The sequence below is a fragment of the Mercurialis annua genome, linkage group LG7, assembly GCF_937616625.2.
Source record: "Mercurialis annua linkage group LG7, ddMerAnnu1.2, whole genome shotgun sequence".
Taxonomy (NCBI): Eukaryota; Viridiplantae; Streptophyta; class Magnoliopsida; order Malpighiales; family Euphorbiaceae; genus Mercurialis; species Mercurialis annua.
The window spans coordinates 45,250,516-45,271,858 of record NC_065576.1 but is presented as its reverse complement, the minus strand read 5'-3'; the positions used below and the strand labels follow the sequence as shown (position 1 = coordinate 45,271,858).

General features: G+C 31.1%; 5 protein-coding genes across 6 annotated transcripts; 2 read left to right on the top strand and 3 right to left on the bottom strand.

The window, feature by feature from the left end:
* Positions 1-111: 111 nt before the first annotated feature.
* LOC126654953 (probable glycosyltransferase At5g03795) lies at positions 112-6,594 on the bottom strand. Of its 2 annotated transcripts, none has more exons than XM_050348959.2 (4): positions 6,238-6,594; positions 5,182-5,411; positions 2,999-3,347; positions 112-855 (listed from the first exon to the last, which is right to left on the bottom strand). In XM_050348959.2, exons 1-4 carry the CDS (start codon positions 6,397-6,399, stop codon positions 184-186), a joined length of 1,413 nt encoding a protein of 470 aa, XP_050204916.1. In that variant the 5' UTR covers positions 6,400-6,594; the 3' UTR covers positions 112-183. The 2 variants fall into 2 exon arrangements, with proteins under 2 accessions (XP_050204916.1, XP_050204914.1); XM_050348957.2 differs by having other exon boundaries at positions 5,182-5,414; positions 6,238-6,593.
* A 1,673-nt stretch (positions 6,595-8,267) lies between these two features.
* LOC126656415 (probable glycosyltransferase At3g07620) lies at positions 8,268-12,910 on the bottom strand. Its single transcript, XM_050350986.1, has 4 exons — positions 12,758-12,910; positions 12,174-12,388; positions 10,091-10,439; positions 8,268-8,975 (listed from the first exon to the last, which is right to left on the bottom strand). The coding sequence occupies exons 1-4, from the start codon at positions 12,908-12,910 to the stop codon at positions 8,313-8,315; spliced, it is 1,380 nt and encodes a 459-aa protein (XP_050206943.1). The 3' UTR covers positions 8,268-8,312.
* An 881-nt stretch (positions 12,911-13,791) lies between these two features.
* Positions 13,792-17,390, top strand: LOC126656156 (uncharacterized membrane protein At3g27390). The gene is made up of 10 exons (XM_050350656.2): positions 13,792-14,032; positions 14,348-14,456; positions 14,556-14,748; positions 15,147-15,283; positions 15,376-15,664; positions 15,797-15,903; positions 16,059-16,209; positions 16,282-16,477; positions 16,568-16,808; positions 16,967-17,390. Exons 1-10 carry the CDS (start codon positions 13,939-13,941, stop codon positions 17,211-17,213), a joined length of 1,764 nt encoding a protein of 587 aa, XP_050206613.1. The 5' UTR covers positions 13,792-13,938; the 3' UTR covers positions 17,214-17,390.
* A 239-nt stretch (positions 17,391-17,629) lies between these two features.
* On the top strand, positions 17,630-19,176 carry LOC126654451 (uncharacterized). Its single transcript, XM_050348309.2, has one exon. The coding sequence runs from the start codon at positions 17,917-17,919 to the stop codon at positions 18,850-18,852; it is 936 nt and encodes a 311-aa protein (XP_050204266.1). The 5' UTR covers positions 17,630-17,916; the 3' UTR covers positions 18,853-19,176.
* A 93-nt stretch (positions 19,177-19,269) lies between these two features.
* LOC126654452 (protein transport protein SFT2-like) lies at positions 19,270-21,343 on the bottom strand. Its single transcript, XM_050348310.2, has 4 exons — positions 21,009-21,343; positions 20,255-20,513; positions 20,009-20,113; positions 19,270-19,540 (listed from the first exon to the last, which is right to left on the bottom strand). Exons 1-4 carry the CDS (start codon positions 21,206-21,208, stop codon positions 19,430-19,432), a joined length of 675 nt encoding a protein of 224 aa, XP_050204267.1. The 5' UTR covers positions 21,209-21,343; the 3' UTR covers positions 19,270-19,429.

Here is a 21,343-nt window from a genome sequence, read left to right as displayed (position 1 = left end):
TTGAGTTATATAGTTCATTGGCAACTAAAACATCCCGTACAAGAGAGTTTTAGTTACATGATTAAGGCAATGATTTTTTTTTCTTGAAATATAAGGAAAGTATAATAATAGTGACCAACATATAAAGTCTATAGCAATTATTCTTAAAAATTAAAAAGAAACTACAGCAAAAAAATAACAAAATTAATATGAGAAATCTTGAATATGAATGTTCAATCTCCTAAGCCAAATAGAGTGAACAATCATATGAAAAACATCAAATCTCTTAGGAGGTCCATTAACTACAAAATGTCTTTGAACTTGCTTCACTCTCCTTTGCATTCTCAAATATTGACTTTGAGAAATACCCATTAAAATATCCTTAATTTTAGGAATATCTTCCACTTTTATTTGCACTGAAAATGCTTTCCAATTTAAGACATCACTAAAAGGTGGAACATAGTTGTCTGAAATCAAGACAGGCACACATTCTGTATATAATGCTTCCACAATTCTTGGACTTGCCACTTCATATCCACTAGGGCATAGGCAAAATCTACTCTTTTTTAACATCGACTCATATGATATACCATTAGGCATGTGATCATATACTAGGATATCTTGGTCTTTATTTTGCCATTGGTTTAATAATATTTGCCTGATGTGTCCGTGCAGCCGACCTGCGAAAAACGCGAGAATCGGTCGCCGGGAAGGGGAAAGACCGCCAAGAAGTCCGGTTATATCGCCGGTTTTGAGATGTATTTCGGGGAATGAGGCGTCTTTGGTAGGGTTGAACCCTTCAGAAGTGTTTGCATTGCATAGAACTCTTATAGAATTGCTAAATAAATTTGGAACATAAGAAGATGCAATTGGCCCCTGCATATAAACAGAATTTAATTATATGGAATTCATGATCTATTTATTGATACAATTACTGAATTTAGATAAATAAAGTATTCTTATTTAAAATTTAATCACCGCACATTTAGTTGTCATATTAGACCCTAAATAATTAATCTGGATTCAAACTTAAAAAATAACTGCGACAGTTTGATCCATTGATTACGACTTCTAACAATTACATCCAAATAGTATATAATAAAGATGAAAGAGTTAATTGATAAAAAATAAAAAATAGTGTAGTCCCTTATTTTATATTTATGATAAATTAGTCTATGATAAAAAAAGTCATAAAATTTTAAAAAGTTATCTATCTAATTTTATAAAGATTGTATGTTATCATAAATACAATTTTGTTATTATAGAAAATTTTGTAAGAACTTTTTTTATATATTGTATGTTATCGTGGTTTGCCTGATTTAACTTTAAAAAATACATATTAACTCCCGCTAATTTTGCAAACAACTAATTTTAGAGTAGGTCTATCTCTGATAAAAACAATTCTTCAAATATTGCCTAATTTATCATAAAAGTAGCATAATATGTTGAATTGTATCTTATTTTTACTAATTATACTATTTTTTATTTCTCTGTCGGATATAATTGTCATAACTTGCATAATTGACATATCAAATTGTTAAAATTGTATTTAGGAATAACTCCACTAATTTGGTCATGGTTATGGTTATATAAAATTTCCCTACAAAATTTTACTTTTAATGCAACTTTAGAACTATGGCCAAATAAATAAATACTTTTCTAAGAATAGTTTTCTTTCGTATATATTATGGTAATTCAAGAGTAACATATGGGTCGAATTTGACTTAAACGACTCGTAAATGGAATTGAACTTGACTCAACTCAAGAGACTAAGCAGTAAATAAGACTTAGATGTCAATTTAATCCATAAAGTTTCACGTGTTGGCCAATTAGTACATACATTTATTTTATTATTAAATTAATTAAAATATTTATCAATTGTTATTAATTTGTTCCTTAAATTCCATCCATATATCATTAGTCTCGCGGGTAAACTAATCATGTTTAACCAAATTGGAGTGTATATATATAAATAGTGTTTTTATGAATTTAATAATAAAATTGTTTTTTTATGCTAATTGACTAAAGCATACAAGTTGAGCGGTCTATTGATATTTAAGTCAGCTAAATAATAGCCATAGGCTATCAATTAGATAACCAAGGCATCGCTCTTTATTTTGAGTTTCAGCCAAAATTCATTTATTAAAAAAATAGACGTGGACCAACTTTGTCTCATTGAGCAAAATCAGACATGAATTCCATCAAAAACGGATCTAAATTCTTTAAAAATTTATTAAATAGACCCCTGAAACTTTATTAAAAAAATAGACTGACCCTTAAAAAAATAAAAATAATCCTTTAGTTCCTAAATTTATTTGGGATAATTACTAAAACCCCATGAGATAAGGTCTAATTAACAAAATTCCTCCCTCGTGTTTTAAAAATATAACATTTCCCCCCTCGTTTGGTCAAATTCACTAACACCCCTCTTTGTCAATTAAATATGTTAGTGGACTTGGTCAAATATCGAATTGTTTAAAAAATTAATTTGAATTCAGAAACTTTCTATTTTTCTTTCCTAAAACTTCAAAAAATTCAAACAAATTTTAAACATTAGTTTATAATTATTAATAAAATAATTATATTACTTTAGTTTTAAATTAGTATATTTTTAATAATATTAATAATAATATTATATTTTTATTATTAAAAAATTAGGAGTTGACTTTAAAATACATAATATTTTGATAATTAGTTATATTTTATTATATTGTGCCAAATAAGGTTTTATGAATTAATTATTTTGTAGCTTATCTATTGATAAAAAATCATTGGCATGTAAATATAACTGTAGAAAAAAAAATTATTAATTTTTTATTGGTACAAAATATAAAAAGTGCGAAATAATTTTTAATTAATATTTTATTATAAATATAAATAAAATGTAATCTGAATTGATTAAATAATTTTCTGTTATTTAAAAAATAAACGATGGATTATCAAAACTTTTTTATAAGAATAACAAATAATTAAATAATCGTAAAAATATTTAACTCGATAATAAAAAAAAATGGCTTACCCAATCATGGCAAGAGAGCATAACATGGTCAGCACCAAGGCTCCGATTCCAAAAGGGATATTTCATAGAAATCACATCAATGTAGTCAACAATGGCTCGACCAATGGCACGAGTCTCATGAGACTCCGGCTCGTAAAGATACTGAACCATCCGTACCACACTAAATGGTAGAAAATAAACCGAAGCTTCGTGTGGGTCACTGGTTCGATATAATTTGCCCTTTTCTAACTCATGAATGAACCGCCCCTCTGAAGAGTAAATGCTCTTGCATGGACCGTCGTGAAACATTGGTGGCTCGCCTTCTTCGTATACGTATATTTTGAATCGTTTCTCCATCTCCAAATAACTCCTAAAATTTACACCATATGAAGAAAAAAATCATAATTAGGGGTAGGTATAGAGTCGAACCGGAAAAGGATCAAATCGGTTTATTTTGGTTTGATTATTAATTTTAAAAAGGATTAATCACTCAAAAATCCCACCTTTAACCCCTTTTACAAATATATCCTAACGTAAGAATTTCTCCAATTTTACGCTAATTTGCTATTTTATGTTTTAATTATACTCCAAATTATTAAATTGACCTATTTTCACTTATATAAAAGTTTAAAATAATTATTTATTTTTTATATTAATATTAGGTCTAATTGAAATAAAGACTAAAAATGGAGGACTATTTTAAACTTTTTTTCAAATGAAAAAAGGTCAATTTAATGCTTTAGGTTACAATTGAAACATAAAAGGGCAAATTAGGGTAAAATTGGAGAAATTCCTACATCGGATATATTTGTAAAAGGGGATAAAGGTTGGGGGTTTTTGAGTGATTAGGCTTTTTAAAAATTGAAAATCCAAAAAAGATGAACTACCTAATGGTAATAAAAGTTTTTAATGAATAATATAATTGTATTTGTATTTGTTCCATTGGTTAAAATATATGGTATACTATGGGAAATTGAATTTATCGAAATTTATAAAGTAAATTTATGAAACATGTAGTGAATAAAATATTTTGACAGTAGGTCCAACAAATTTATAAGTTATATCAGTTACATTGAAGCAATAATAAAAAATAAAATAAAAAGTCTAATTAATAAAAATAAAACATATTTTAGTTTATTTAATTTGTTGTTATGATAAATTAGTCTATTATTGCATAAAACACTCATAACATTGTAAGAAATTATCTATAGAATTTTGTCAAAATTTGAAGGGTTAATTATATATAAAATTATGACCTTTGCACCAAGTTTTAAAAATAACATTATCTTTAAAACGTGTCAATTATAGACACCATCTTTTATTTTTTTTTCAATTTCATTATGTGCATATTTTTTGGTGAAATTTTGCTGACTTGGACAGCCGATGGGTGTGCCACGTGTCATGCCACGTCAGCAAAAATGCCACTAAAAATCGCCGATGTTATTTTTGAAAAAAAATGAAAGGTGGTGTCTATAATTGACACGTTTCAAAGGTTATGTTATTTTTGAAACTTGGCGTAAAGGTCATGATTTTATATGTAATTAACCCAAATTTGAATGTTAATTTTAAATTTCTTTATTTGTTAAATATGGGCTACTTTATCATAAGTATAGCTTAAAATACTGAATTATATCTTATTATTATTATTTATTTATTTATTTATACTTTTTATTTTTTTCTTCAATAATTGACACAAAATATGAAATTAGTAGACCAAATTGTCAAACTTTTCTTATTCATGATATATGTTTTAATTTCATCATAATTGTGTAAATTTATTTTTTACCTATCTTATAACTTGCCCTAAATTTGATTTCACGTTTTAATTTTTATTAGCTGTTTTATTACGTTAATTTCTGCTAAAAAGAATTTATGATTGTAGTTCAATAAGTCTGAAAACCGGATCAAACTGAACTTTATCCCTCTTATTTTGGTTTAATTTTTATTTTAAAGAAATTATCGATTTTTTCCTTTCTACTTTTGAACCAAACCAAAATATCAAACGTAAAGTCAAATCGTAATACATTTAAACCATTACACTTGGACTCTAGCTAAATTGGATCATATGATCTTACAATTGTAGATATAATTCTAGTAATTTTGTTCCGAAATTCATTCTGGGGAAATTTTATGTATAATATAAGCTTCAAAATGTTATATTGGAAAGCAAAAACAAAAGACATGTATACGTCTGAACATTTCACCTGTGGAAGGCATTGGCATTTCTATAGATTGGACCTTGAGGCACATAATCTGAATCGTTATGAACCGATGTCAGGTTCCGAACTCGAGCAGCTTCTCGTATGGAAGACCTAACTCGAACCAAACCCGCTTCTAATTTCTCTAACTTGCTGTATCTTTTAACAACTTTTTCTTTGGCAATAATACTAACTTCATCAGATTCTTTAGTATTCAACATTTCTTGCCCATGTCCCTGCTAAACATAATTAACGAAATTGTACTAATTAATAAAGCTAAAAGGCGAAATTTCAATGACGGTATCTGAACTTTCTGTTTTTTTTTCACTATGGTGCCCAAACTTCATTCATACCTATAAATACCTAAACTATATCATTTTGTAATTGTATTAGTGTCGTTAAAATTCATTAATGTGGTAAAAAAAATATCGAATGTGGCGCCACGTGAGACCACCATGTGAGGTTTACTTAGTAAGATTAAAAAAAATGCATCTACTAGGTATATATACATGGCTTAAATGCACCAAAAATCAAAATCACCAACTTTCGCGTGTTTTTAATATTTAACATAATCTTTTAATTTTGACAAAAAAGTACATGAACTTTTAAAATTTTGCAATTAAAGACACCGGCACCGTTTTGGATGTAAAACGGCATCGTTTTACATTAAAACGACGTCGTTTTGGTTGTAAAATAACACTATTTTTCAAAAGAAAACACACATGATCTTAATTGCAAAAAATTGGAAAGTTCATGTTAAATATGCCAAAATTAAAAGATTATGTTAAATACCAAAAACACGCGAAAGTTTGTGATTTTTGGTGCATTTAAGCCTATATACATTCATGTATTACCACATAAGTCTATTTAACAAAAAAATCATTAACGAAATATATTTTGCTGTTATAAAGTAATAGTTCATGTGTATTATAGTAACGAACTGAACCGACCTAGAAGCAAGAAGAAAATTGATACTATCAATGAAAATTTCCCGAATAAAAGAGCACGAAAACGGAAATAGAAACAGAGCAACGAGAACGAAATAGAGCGTAAAATTCTTACCAATTGACTTGTGTCGTTCGCAACAGAATCATCCGAATAGTAGCCATTGATGGTAGCATGAGAAGAGCCATGAGAAATCAATGGTAAAAGAAGAGTTGATAATAAAATCAAAGGTGTAATAATAAGTATGGGAACCAGAAATGGCTTGTTAAGAAATCTCATTACTTTGCCTTGTTTAGAAATTTTTGTGTGCAAAGTTAAGTATATGACTTATGTGGAAAAGGAAAAAAAAGTGTGGGATACATTGCTTTATTTCTAATTATTCTTTGCTGCATATCAAAATTATTCTCTAAAGTTTATGTGATTAATAACTATTTTAATTAAAAGGTGTATCTAAATTCTCATAGCTACGCAATGATTTCTTCACCTTTACACTTTTTATTAAACGACATCATATCTATAGTAATCAAATTGATCTTATAAATGCATGGTTTTTTTATCAAATGACAAAAGTATCATAAAAAATGTGAATGTATGATGGATTGGAATTCCCTCAAATTCATTGTCATGTTCATGATACACCGTTTATTGTAAAATGAACGGTGTAGATTAATTTGATTAAAATTGCACCTGTTGATCTACACCGTTCATTTTACAATGAACGATATAGATCGTAAACATAACCCTCCCAAGTTCAAAATGAACTTGAGCGAATCTCAATCCAAATATGATTCGCCAATTTTGCAATTTGTAATAATTACTACATCTAACACTCAATTCAAACATATTCTCGGACCAATAACTCCTCAATTTAAACTAATTGGGACTTTATAACCCTTCCTAACATAAAATGAAAATTAGTTGTGTAAAATAACTATTTATCAAAAACTAAATCATCAAATGTAAGAGTAAATCTCTAAAGTAAGTCTAAATTTGAATATAATTTTTCGAAATTATGAATTGACAGATTAAATTGTTATAAATTATTTTTTAAGATATTTTTATAATTTTTTAGTAAAATTGTAAATATATAAAATTACTTTACCTATCAAATAAAATAAATTCTCTTTGATGTGAATTACATGAAAGACTTTGATTTTAGTTCAAGAGACCAATTAAAAGTCTAGAAAAGTTAACTAATCACAGGTCTCATTCACTAATACTAAAAGACATTTAAAACTGATGAATGATTGTGGAAAGTTAATAAGAAGTTTGATGGGAAGCTTCGACATTTATTTAGTCATGCCCCGCTTGATTGGCATTGAACTAGACCTAAATACTTTGAACTCGTATTGAACACGGCCCGGGCCGAGCAGGTTTGAATTTTTATTTTGATTTAAGTGATAATTTGCCCGCTAAATTTATAAGCAATGAAAAATTAGTAATGTGTTCTCACTTTATAATTAATTTAATATTAAATTTAATTTACATATATGGTCAGTTTATCCGGTTTTTGCACATGATCCCATCAACTTATAAAATAATTATCATTAGGTTAATTTTATGCGCTGATATCAGGTGTAAAACCGGATAAATTGACCATGTAAATCAAATTTAATACTAAATTGAATAAAATTGAAATATATGCTCATTACTTACAATTTGAAAGAGCAAAGAAGACATAAATTGCTATGTCGTCGGTTCAATTCTTCCAACAAACGCTCTCTTCTCCACTTATAAATAAAATGGACGACCCTAAAAGAAGAAAAGAATCTACAAGTATGTTTACAAGTCAATAGACTAAAAAGGTATATGAATAATATTGGGGTATTCTTCCTCAAATGGGATACATCATAGTTCTGATCTAAATATAGTTTAAAGTAAAAAAATAATTCATAAAAAAGTATTAAAATACATATTAATAAAAAAAATTATGAATAAAAATTCGTTTATATTCACAATTAAAAAAAAAAATTGAAATTTTTAAAGAAATAGACTAATTGTCGAATTTTAGGGATCACGTCGTGTAATCCTTAAATAAAAAGGATGCAGGTGTGAATTGTAATAAATGCTCTGAATGTCAATGTGATTTTCTCCAAAAAAATTAGAATAGGATCAATACATTTAAGATATGTGGGTGTAAATAAAAATTTCCCAAAAAAAATATTTTCCTTCAAGCTAACACAAAAAAAAAATCAAATAACAAGTTGCACATTTAACCTACGAAGCCAAATCGAATGGATAATCATATGAAATACATCAAATCTCTTAGGAGGATTATTTATCACAAAATGTCTTTGCACTTGCTTCACTCCTTGCTGCATTTTCAAATACTTTTCTTCAGGAACTCCCAAAAGTATGTTCTTCAAGTTTGGTATGTCACTAACCGAAACCTGAATCGAAAACGAGTCCCAATTAAGAACGTCGCTAAAAGGTAATATATAACCTTGTGATATTAAAATCGGAACACATTCTGCATAAATTGCCTCCACAATTCGCGGACTTGCAACTTCATGGCCGCTCGGGCAAATGCAAAATCTACTCTTTTTCATCATTTCTTGATACGAAATTCCATCAGGAATTTTTTCATATACTAATACATCGTTGTCTTTCTCCTTCCAATGCTGAAAAAGAATTGGTCTTAATTTCCCATGCATTTTTCCAGCAAAAAACGCTAAAATTGTTCGGTTAGATGGAGGAAAACCGCCTGTAAGGTCTGTAATTTCCCCTGTTATCAGGTTTATTTCAGGAAATGATGCGTCTTTTTTCGGGTTAAAATACTCGGAAGTGTTTGCATTGCATAAGACCCTGATGGAATTGAAGTATAGCTGACGCTCATACCATGTTGCTCTTGGTCCCTGCTTGCAGCGGAAAGAGAAAATCAAATCTGAAATCCTTACAGGAAGATAGGACCATAGGGGTACCCAAGAAATGAACCAAATCGATAAATTCGTTTTGGATCAGTTTGATAAAATAATGATTATTCAACTCGGACTGATTTTAGATCTAGAAAAACTTCCATTTGGTTTTAATCAGAATTTAACCGAAAAATCAATTGAGCATACTGGTCTAGTTTGGTTCGATTTGAAAAAAATCAAATTGTTATAAATTTGGTATGGTTCGTTTCAGAAAAATAACAACTAAAACACAACCGAACCAAAATTTTGACTTTTAAACTAAATCAAACTAAATTTATAGAGAGAAAATATTCCAAATCAAACCAGCCCTTTGGTTTGATTGATTTTTTTATACCGGTCTTGTTTTGTGGTTTGGTTTGATCCAAAAAAAGTTTTATTCATTGGTGGTTCAATAAGCCGTGTGAGTTACGCACTAGAAAGTAGTTTATTTTCTTACACGAACTATAAAAGTGATAAATTATCATCTATTCAAATAGATATGGCGGTATGAAGATTCGAACTGGTCATAGTATCACAAAGTAAAAATATCACTTATACCACTCCTTAATTGGTAAAAATTTATGTGTTATTGTTACCATGTATCAACACTTTTAGCGCTATTCTCTATTTAAACACAATCTACAAAACTTCTCACCTCACATCCCAACCTTCCAAACTTTTCATCTGCATTTTAAACTTTATTTCTTGTGAAATAATGTCGCTTTTGGCCGTGTACCAAAACGACGTCGTAAAAAACATTTAAGCTATATATGCCACATAATGAAAGGTTGGGATATTATGGTGTTACGTTTTTAAGAGTGTGCTTAAATCGAAAAAAGGTGGTGATATATGATAATAATAAACCCCTCTTTTTTTACTTTCAACCAACCAAAAAATGATTTTTTATAATTCAACCGTATTGAACTGAATTTGTCGATTCTATTGTATTATAAGTATAACCTAGTAGCATTCTAATTTCAAAGTTAGAGATTCCAATCTCTGATTAATTATCGGTTTAACACACAACAATTCAGAAAATCAGGCAGGAAAAATAAAAAGAAGTAGTATGTATTTACCCAATCATGGCAAGAAAGCATGAAATGATCAGCACCAGAGCTTCGATTCCAGTAAGTATATTTACGGGAGACGATCCGAATGTAATCAACGACAGTGCGTTCGAGAACGGATTTGTCGCGAAAGACCGGATGGAAAAGATGTTCAATGATCATGACAACACTAAATGGAAGAAAGAAGAGTTGAGCTTCGTCAGGATTTAATGTCCTGAATTTTGTATCAGATTCCATTAGGCTAATGAACATTCCTTCCATGGAGTAAATATTCTTGCAAGGGCCATAATGATATAAAGGAGGCTCTCCTTCTTCATACACAAATATTTTGAGCAATTTCTCCATTAATTGGTAGCTCCTGTACATGTAATTTGAACTAGGAGTGAACAACAATTAATTAGCAATAGTTGGGTGATAGAAATGCATATTAATGACATATAATTAATTAAAATAATAAATTCTATAATTCAAAAAGAAAATTCAATCAAAATTTACAGTTTAATATTAAAAATTAAATATACGGTCTAAAATGTAAAGTAATACTATGAAAAATAAATACGAATTCTCTCCATAACATATTAAAAAAATTAAAAAAAATTATTCAAATATATTTGTTTATAATTAAAATTATATTTTGATTACATGGCTTCCGTTTTTAGTTCTTTAAAATATATAAGGATGTGAGACTTGTTTAGGTAAAATGTTTTCAAAACCACCGACATTTAGATTTTTTTTTTTCAATAGCACCTCGACCTTGTAAAATCATCAATTTTATTGACAGATTTTTAGCGATACATTTAAAATCCGTCGATAAAGAAAAATTTCTAGTAATTAAGGCTTTAGACATAAAATGGAGAAAAATACTAAAACGATCCTCGGGTATGGCTAAATTTCAAAACCTTCATAGATAAAAATACAAAACCCGCATGGCTAAAATACAATACGAAAAGAGTAGCATGGCTAAGTACTAAACACCATGTATGGGTGGAAGAAAATAAATTTTTATAGTATAGCTGTACAGGTAGAAAAAGAAAATGAATCGGCCTATGTGTACTTTTTACTAATAAAATTATAAAGTAAGTAAATATATCAATAACAAATACTAACGTTTTACCTTTTTAACGATTTAAGTTTAATGTTTAAAACGTTATGAAATAAATCATAACCTTTCCAATTTTCATATTATATAACTTCATTTTGAATTCCAATCATTTTGTCATTTTTTTAGGCTAAATAGTAGAAAAATGGGAAAAATTGAGATTTATTTGCAAAAATTTAAAACGCTGATACTTAATATACTAATAATATAGCTGCCATATACATAAATAATTACCAGAAGTAAGTGTTTTAGTGTAAAAGTAAGTGTTGGAGTCAAAAATATCTAACCCAGATAGAATCATCAATTTTTATTTTTTATTTCTTTGGTAATACAGTCTATTTTTTATTTTATTTCCTTAACTTCCTTTCTTAAATCTTAATGAGTTTGTCAGTTGAATAATAAAAGTAATAATTTAATTAGTAATTATTTTATCATCGTCTTGAATGCAGTATCTCTTAGATTACTGTGAACAACTATAATTAGTTAAACCGGCACCAAGTTCAGTGTGACTGATTCCAGACGTTTCCACTCCTAAAAGTAACAAATTCACATTCTCCTATATATTTTTGAAGTTTACGAAAAATTCCGATCTATATATAATAACCATACAGATATTAAATTAATAAAAAATAAAGTTGTTATTTGTTTATTAAATTTTAATATTTCATACTTATATATAGCAATTTATATATGTCGTTCAAAATTATTGCATCTACTACTCTTTTAAAATGTGACATAGTAGCACATTTTTATTTTTTGGCATCATTTTACTACCCATTTTGTAGTTTTATACTACTATTTTAAAAGATAAAAATATAACTAAAATGGATAAACTATGTGCTATAAAATACTATGTGATGCAGCATTTAAAAAATGTATTTAAATTGCTAAAAACGCAAAAATTCAAAATTTATATACTGCCATTTCAAGATTTGCTTAAATAGAAAGTTAGTAGATATATTAACATAAAAGGAGGTTCATAGGAATCAAAACCTGTAAAATGCACAAGAATTCCTATAAATATCGCCACGAGGAACATCGTCATTGTTGTTGTCATCGTCGTCATTGAGCAAAGTGCAGTTTCCAACTTTTGAAGCTTCTTTTATCAAAGCTCTAGCCATGGCGAAACTTGCTTCAACCTTCTCCAGTTTCGTATCAACTTTATTAGAAGCCTTTTTCAGATTCCTTATAAATGTTTTCTCCTTCCCCTGATCACATGGAAATAACATTAAAATGATTTAGTGGCGGTATATTATTAGAGGCAGGATATAGCGACATGTAGTGATCTAGCGATAGAATTTTAGCGACAAACAATGTTTTAGTGACGAGGACAAGCGACAAGTAATGATATTTACCGACATATAATGATTTAGTGACGAGATTAGCGACAGTTCGAGTTAGTGACGGGATTTTAATGACTTAGCGACGAGATTTAGCGACAAGTATTGATATAACGACGAGATTTAGCGACAAATAATAAAATGGTGACGGGATTTAGCGATAGTTCGAGCTTGAATCCGATTTAAGAGAGATGAATAAGAAAGTAGAAAAATCTAAATAAATGTATATATACATACCGTGTTGGATTGAGAAGAAGAAAAAGATGGCCATAACCATTGAGAAGAAGAGAGGCTATAAAAATCTTTTGTGAGGAAGAGCACAAGAAATGAAGCAAAAGCGGTAAGAATCAAATATGAAGAATATGTAGAGTGGGTGTGGGTTGGCCTCATTTTCGCTCATAAATAGAATGAAGAGATCAAATTTATAATGATATAATAACAAACAAACTAATGAGGGTTTGATGCAGTGTTTTAAAAACCGAATCAATATAGCCATCGATAGAAGTGGATATGATTCGGTTCGGTGTGATTTAATAGAGTTTAACATCATACCATATTTTAAGAAATAAAAAAATTTTAAACCACATCAAATATTTATATAAAATTTTAGATTGCTTAATTAAAATTTACTTTCGACTTTAGTTAGGTTTAATTCAATTTGGTTAATATAGATTTAGGTGTTAAACATTATCATAAATTTGTTTTAAAATTTATATAATTCCATGATCTAAGTAACTAATTTTATTATGTTATATGTAAAGATGGTAATTCAATAAAATATATAAATTTTATTGAACCATTGTTCTACGTTATTCGTGCAACAAACCAATAAAATATTTGTTATATTTAATAATAAAAAAATAAATAATAAAAAAAAACATTATCGTATATATTCACTGATTTGTGCGTAAAAATAACGTGCCATAGGACAAACACTCTAAATTAAATTGCATAACTCTTCAAAAATATAATAAAAGTTATCAAATTAGCACTACAGGGCCACAATTTGGGCCTGCTAATACGCTAGTTCAAGACAAAATTAGAGCCCAAAAAAACTCTGATTTGCTTCAGACAAACAAAGTGGTTAGTTCCCGCCAAAAGCATTACGTAAACGAAGATATCTTTTAAAAGCTCGTCGTTTCACGGGACTGTCACGTTTCAATCCCTCAACCGCTAGCCACGTGTGTCTCTGGACCATCCCCTTCCGCCACGTAACCCATTTATACAAAAACATCGTCATCTCTCATCTCCATAACCAACACCACATTAGCAGCAAACAAAACAATAATAACTTTTTCTCTTCTTTAAAAACTGCATGCAGTTTCCAAATTATTTTTACCATTTTTTAAAAAAATATCTATGATTTTTATCAGTTTTCAGTGATTAAAAATTTAAAATCTGTTAAGTAAGTAGTAGCTATGAGGGTACCTGTTGGTGTTCTTGATTGGCTATGGAGTTTTATCAGCTTCTTGCCTTTCTTTTTGTTGCTCCTTATACTTGGCCTCGTCAAAGGTAAATTTAATATTCTAAGTTTTTGTTTAATTTCGTAAAAGTTCATTAATTTTATACGTTTTTTTTAACTTAAGTGTTAAAGTTATACACCAACTTTTATTTTGTGGTAAATTGATATATTAAAATCCTGCGAAATGGTATCTATTTTCTGGTGTAATTTGCTGAGGTGGAAGTCATTCTCGGCCTTCATTTAAGTAAATACACTAAACTTTAAGACGGTGTATTAATTTGACAAAAAATGAAAATCGGTGTATATGTTTTTTTATAAAATTGGTGAATTTTCATGACATTAAGTCTTTTGTTTTGGTTGGGCAGCTGTGATAATATGTCCAGTGGTGGTTGGGATTCTTGTGATTGGTAATTCAGCAGTTATTATTGGTCTTTGGACTGCTCATTTTCTATGGACTTACTACTGTGTTGCAAGGTATACTTGAAATTGTGTCATTTTCAATTTTTATCATCTAGTGTTGTTTATAAGTACTTCTGGTTTATTTTTGGTTTTTTGTTATGATTTTTTGTGTAGAACTAAGAGAATTGGGCTAGTTTTGAAGATTTTGGTGCTGCTGTTGTTGCCAATTCCTTTGGTTCTTTGGCCAGTTGTTGGAATTTTAGGAAGTTTTGTGGGTGGAATTGGATATGGATTCTTTGCTCCTCTTCTTGCTACTTTTGAGGCTGTTGGAGAGAATGTTAGGGACAAATTCTATCATTGTTTTGTTGTAAGTTTATCCTTTTATCCTCTAGCTAGTTACTGATTCGTCTTTGCTGTAATTGCATAAGTAGTAATTGTTTATTTTTAACATAGAAAATCTTAAAATAACTCTACTTCGCCGTGTCTGTGTCCAAATGTCCTATTTCCTCGTACCTGTGTTCACACAACATAGTTTAGTATGAGAGGCTATTGATTCTTACTAATAGAATAAGGTTGTGAATGGATATGTAATGATTGCTTATTCTTAACATAGGAAATCTTAGAATGACACTGCTTCACTATGTCCATGTCCGTGTCTAAATGTCCTGTTTCCTCGTATCCGTGCGCGCGCTACATAGTTTATTATGATAGGCAATTGATGTTTTACGAATAAAATAAGGTTGTGAATGAATTTTCTGTTAACAGGATGGTTCCTTATCCACTATCAGTGGGAGCTGCACAGTGGTACGAGATTTGACAGATTTTTGCTTCCATTCTTACTTCTCTTACATGGATGAACTAAGTGAGAAAGTCTCGGAAGGCGAAAAACCTATGGATATAAAGTAAGAAGTCTTCTCTCTTTACCATTTACAAAATCAAGAGAAAGAAAAAAATATCAGGAATTCTCGAGGTTCATTTCTTTTCTTCTTTCTAGGTTATCAAAATTACCAAGTTGCTTAATGGTAATCCTGATTGCTGTGCCCGTAGATGTGCTTATGATTACCGCTCTTGCTCTGTGGAAAAGCCCATTCATGTTGTTCATAGGATGGAAAAGGCTATTAGAAGACTTGATCGGTAGAGAGGGGCCGTTCTTAGAGACAGTTTGTGTTCCGTTTGCTGCTCTTGCCATCATACTTTGGCCTTTGGCTGTTGTAGGAGCTGTTCTGGGAGCAGTCGTGTCAAGCTTCTTTCTTGGACTTTACAGTGTGGTCATAGTCCATCAGGTCTGCAACAAGTTGCATTTCCTCTATACTTTCATTTTGTTTGAGCTAATTGTTCACAAGTATTGATATGTTGATAGGATCTCGTTATATTGGTTTGAAATCTGTTATCTGAATCGAGATCCATATTTCTAGGAAGAGTCGCTTCTGATGGGACTTGCCTATGTTGTAGCCGTGATTTCTCTATTTGACGAATATGTAAACGATTTACTTTACTTGAGGGAAGGATCACGCCTGCCCAGGTAAACTGTTGGAGTCGATTGCTTTTTGGTGACAAACTTGAAATGCCTTGCACATCGTCTATAGAGCTTTTAAAGCAATATTGTTATAATCTGTGATTAATTATTGCTAATGTTATCTCTGAGGATTTAACTTTTGAATATGTTATGACAGCCAGGCCTAGATATAGAAAAAACATGGAGAATCTGAATGCAGATGAAAGCAACACTGGCTTGAAGAACAGAAGAGAAAACTCGCTCGAAACAAAATTATTCTCACAAAGATCGAGAACACTGAAGTTGGCAATCCAACAGTATAAACCAGTTCATGTAAAGCCTCAACATATAACTTATAGTAAATTTGTGTTCCTTAAAGTCAAAGTTTAAATTTCGACGTTACAGGTATGGGATTGGTTATTTAAATCGTGTGAGGAGAACGGCAGGACACTTTTACGTGAAGGCCTGATAAATATCAAGGATATTGAGGCATGCTTTACAAAGGGTGATTGTAAGAAGTTGGGCATCAAACTTCCAGCTTCGTCTCTATTACAATGTCTGCTTGTCTCTGCGAAATCTGACTCGCCTGGGTTGGTGATGTGTACGTATTTCTTGACGCTTTGGCTCTTAGTTTGTTGTCCCCTATCCTGCTAAGTCAAATCAACATTATCGTTGTGATTGGGATGTGCAGCAGATGATGCAGAGCTGACAATGAATAATGGACCAAGGGATAAATTGTTTGAGTGGGTGATCGGACCGTTACTAATCATGAAAGAGCAAATAAAGAAACTCCAATTAGATGAAAATGAAGAAGCCTGCCTGAGAAAGATAATTATAAAGTGTAAAAATGAGAAGCCTGAGGACTGGGACGAGTGTGGATTTTCATCCGAAGACAATGTCAGACGAGCACAGTTGCAAGGCATACTTAGAAGGTACAATTCTAAGCTCCGTATCTTAAATTACGAACATTTATCATCCAACAATGTACATTTATCATCCAACAATGTGCTTTATGCGTATCGTTTACAGTTCAAATTGATGCTGTAGATTGGTGCTTAATGTTATATATCCTGTTTTTCATCTGTGACAGATTGGAGGGTGTCGTAGCTGCCATGACCCGCATACCAACATTTCGACGTCGTTTTATGAATTTGGTCAAGGTGTTGTATGTGGAGTCAATCCAGGCTGCTGCTTCTCCTAGTCAAAGTGGAAACGCATTAAAGTACAAACGATCAATCAAGAGCTCGAAAGACAACAGCAGCGACAAAAAAGATAGCAGAAATGGAACTGAAAAAGAGGCAACGAATCGGACATCTGATGATGAGATTATAGTGTAATTAGACCGATCCTTGGAAATGAAAAAGTTTGTATATATGAAGCTGGTAGAATTTTAGTGTTCATGTTTGCATTAAAATGTAGTAAATTAATTTCTAAAGAGTTACCTTAGAGCAAATGTTTGATATTATGTAAAAATTGATTACTTATTTCCCAAGTCATATTAGGCTGATTTTACATTTATGGTGAGTATATTTTTAGTTGACAGTTGATTACAGTTAAGGGTGAAAATTGTAATTATAAGAAATAAAATGGAAAAAAAGCTGTAAATAGTAAAAATTGGAAGAAAGAGATTATTTTTTACCTTATATTTCGTAAAACATATCTCATAACAGCCTCAAGCTGGAGACATTTTCTCAATTGACTAACAAACTAATAATTCATGCCCATAATTCCTTATCCACTTTCTTCAAAGACTCAACAAAATCTTCCTTACAACCATTTTTTTCTTTTCTTTTATGTTTCTGTTATTGTAAAAGAAAAAAAAAACTAAAACGCAATTTTCAGGTGATCTAGATTTGTTTATGTTTTGACCACCAAAATCTTCTTCGTAGCGTAACTATTATCGGATCGTGTTGATCAACGGGAGGGATATACGCTAATCCAAACCGATAAAGGAGTTTCGTTTTTCAGGTTGCATCTTTTAGACATGTGAGTTGATTATTTGTTGTTTTGTCGCCTGTTTGAGATTTTGATTATCGATCAATGTCTTTCCCACACCCGTTGAGAGCCTTCTCGGTAGGTGCTCAATCGACTGCGCACTTAGCAGAGAAAACAACGGAAGATCCTATAGTCAATAAAACAAATCAGAGCACGGTAACATGCGTCTATCAGACACATATTTCAGGATATTGGTGCAATGTTACAGTTTTATGGTGCAAAAATCTTATGAATCATTCCCTGAACCTCATCTTAAACAATCCCGAAGGCGGCCAAAGTTTTTACAGCTGCAAGATTGACCTTAAGCCTTGGCTGTTTTGGAGCAAAAAAGGGACTAAATCCTTTGAGCTTGAAGGTTGCCAAGTAGAAATTCAATGGGATCTTCGTTCAGCTAGATTTTCGAGTAGCCCAGAACCGTACGGAGAATATTTTGTCGCGATAGTTTCTGATGGAGAGGTTGTGCTATTGCTGGGAGATCTCAAGAAGAAAGCTTATAAGAAGACAAAATCAAGGCCTGCTCTCGTAGATCCTATCCTGTTTTACAAAAAGGAAAACGTTTTCGCAAAGAAATCCTTCGCAACCAGAGCTAAATTCGATGAAAGGAAACAAGAACATGATATTGCGGTGGAAAGTTCAACGTCAGGGCCTAAAGATCCTGAGATGTGGATCAGCATAGATGGCATTGTAGTAGTTCATGTGAAGAATTTGCAATGGAAATTCAGAGGGAACCAAACTGTTATCGTAAATAAGCTACCGGTGCAAGTTTTCTGGGACGTTCATGACTGGCTATTTAATGCCCCGGGAACGGGTCATGGTTTGTTCATATTTAAACCGAGAGTATCAGATTCCGATGATGACAGAGAAGATAGCACTCATGGTACCAACAGTGATACCAGCGACGGAAGCAAGTATTTTTCGACGAAAAGCACCACACCTATACCTGAATTTACCCTTTTTCTTTACGCATGGAAGATAGAATGAAGCTCATTCTCTGAATTTGACGATGGCAACAGAGGGTAATCGTCTAGATTTTTTTTATCTCAAGCCGGTAGAATTTAGCCTGTAAAATCAATCACATACATGGGTCTGAACTCTGAACCCTTTTCATCATGTATATTACATTAATTATTTATTTAGTTTCATAGGAAGCATGGTTCAAATTTCCTACTAGATGTACCCTGCACAGTTATATCACAGACCGTGACAGACATTTGCTTAGTCGTGCAGGGATATCAATAACTCATCATGTCTTCTCATTCAAGAACTAATTTAAATTGTTAATGCAAAATTTTCCGACTGGACAAATGGCTCGATTAACATCTTATAAAGTTTCTTACCAATGAGGAATATTAAATACAATGTAACTATTTATTATTTGTGCCGCAAAAATGAGGGAAGTAATACAAATTTAAACAATATTATTTTCAGCGGATTCAAAAAGATGTGGTAATGTCAATCCCATGAATTGTGTTACAATGAATATTCCTATATTAGAGAAAAACAAAAACAATCATATGGATGATAAAAAAAAAATTAGAAAAAGAAATCTATATTTACATCATCTTCCAAAACATCTAAGTATTGAAGATGTCAATGTCGAAGAAAGGAACTTGAGCCCTGCAGATCCTCCGGGGAAATATGAGATAACATAGTATGACAGAGCAAGTACCTAAAAGAGAACAATACGCATCATTTTGCAGATACATGAAGAAAGTATGTTGAACTTATCGACATTAATTTGGCATAACAAGATATGATTGTCCTAAAAAAAGCAGCGCAAATAAATTTATTGTTTATACATTTTTATATAAATTTTAGAAAATTGCATATTTGATTAATCAGGGTGTAGATAACATCTAATCATAGAAACTAGATTCCAACAGAAAAAATGGAAACTAAAAATGCTAGCCATGCCTAAATAAACACTGAAGAACTAAGATGAAGTGAATAGATGAAAAAAAAATTGCAGAAAAAACATAGAGTATCATCCAAGACAGCTTCACCACAGTTCAAGTTACCAGATCAAGAGGCTCTACCAACTAGTGCAATCCAGTTCCCAATTTTATCAAATGGTATATTTGCAAGAAAATGAATAAAGAATTCAAGAAAATTAACAAAAAAACAAAATATTATGTACCTGTAAAACGGAAAAGAGCACGGAAAGAACATAACTGTGAAGGAACATAGAAACATATACAGTTCCAACCATGGTACCAATGAATCCCAACGTAAAAGGAAGCCTCTGTTTACAAAACAAAAGATAATATGTTACTTACGGTTACAACAAAATCTCAGTAGTTTGATGCAAGCACAAGCAACTATAACTAGGTTGTCCCTTTCCAACAAACAGAATAAAGACAACAAAATAGCATTTAATTTTTACCTCTTTAGTAGACATGTGTGCAAGTTGATTCCTAGGGCCTTTAAGTGCGAAGAAGGAACCCATGATGAAGGTGCAACCTATAGTAAAGCATATAGCAAATTTCTGCGGAACCAACACCATTACAGGGAGGAACATGGTGAACGCAATAAAGATAAAGAACACCCCAGCAGCAAGGAGAACGCCAAAATACGAGAGAGATTTTCCCGAAGGAACAGTAGTAGTAGCAGACTGAAAGCTTCCACTCACTCCCTTCGAAACCCTGAACAAAAATGGTGTCAAATGAAGCATTAATCCGTAATTACAATCATAAACCAGCACGAAATAACTCGAAAACTTAGCAACAACACAAAAGATGGTACCTTAATTTAGAAAAATAGCAGTAAGAATAAATCACCAGCTATACCGAGCATGAAAATCTCTTGATCTTTAGCCTTTACATAAAAATAATAACTAGATTGGCAATTCATACATTTGAAGCTCCCTATTAGTATAGTTTTTCCGTCCTAAAATTTATAGCATTGCGCGTCTTAAAATTTATAATTTATGAATTTTGCCTATCTTATAAACTTTCAGTACAATCTTGTCCACCTTATTAAAAATTTCTGAATCCGCCATTAGAAAATTTTAAATTCCTAATTGTTAACATTTGATTAAGAACTCAGCTCCAATCAAAACCGAACTAGTTATAACAGATCTATATAATAAAATTAAAACGTGTGCGCCAAATTAGGGTTTTTGAAGTAAGATTAATTACACGTTAAAAGTGTCCGAAACTTTATCACTGGTGGTACGAACAGCGGCTTCAAGATCAAACCCTAGACCGGAAGCATCAGAGTCTTGAGAAGTAGCGTAAGCATTCCAATCGGCGAGCAAAGATCTCGGCTCCTGTTGATCGTTAAATGAGGAAGAGCCGCTTGGACCGCCGGTGAACCATGACTGCGCTGTTTTTTGCATTTTTTCCTCTTCTTTTTAGTGTTATTGTCTGCCGGAAAATGAAGATCTGATCTGAGTTGGAGTTTTGGCGCCACCTTGTTTATCACATAATTGTTAAATTTGTTTTCTTTTTGGGTTTTTGTTTAATTGTACCCT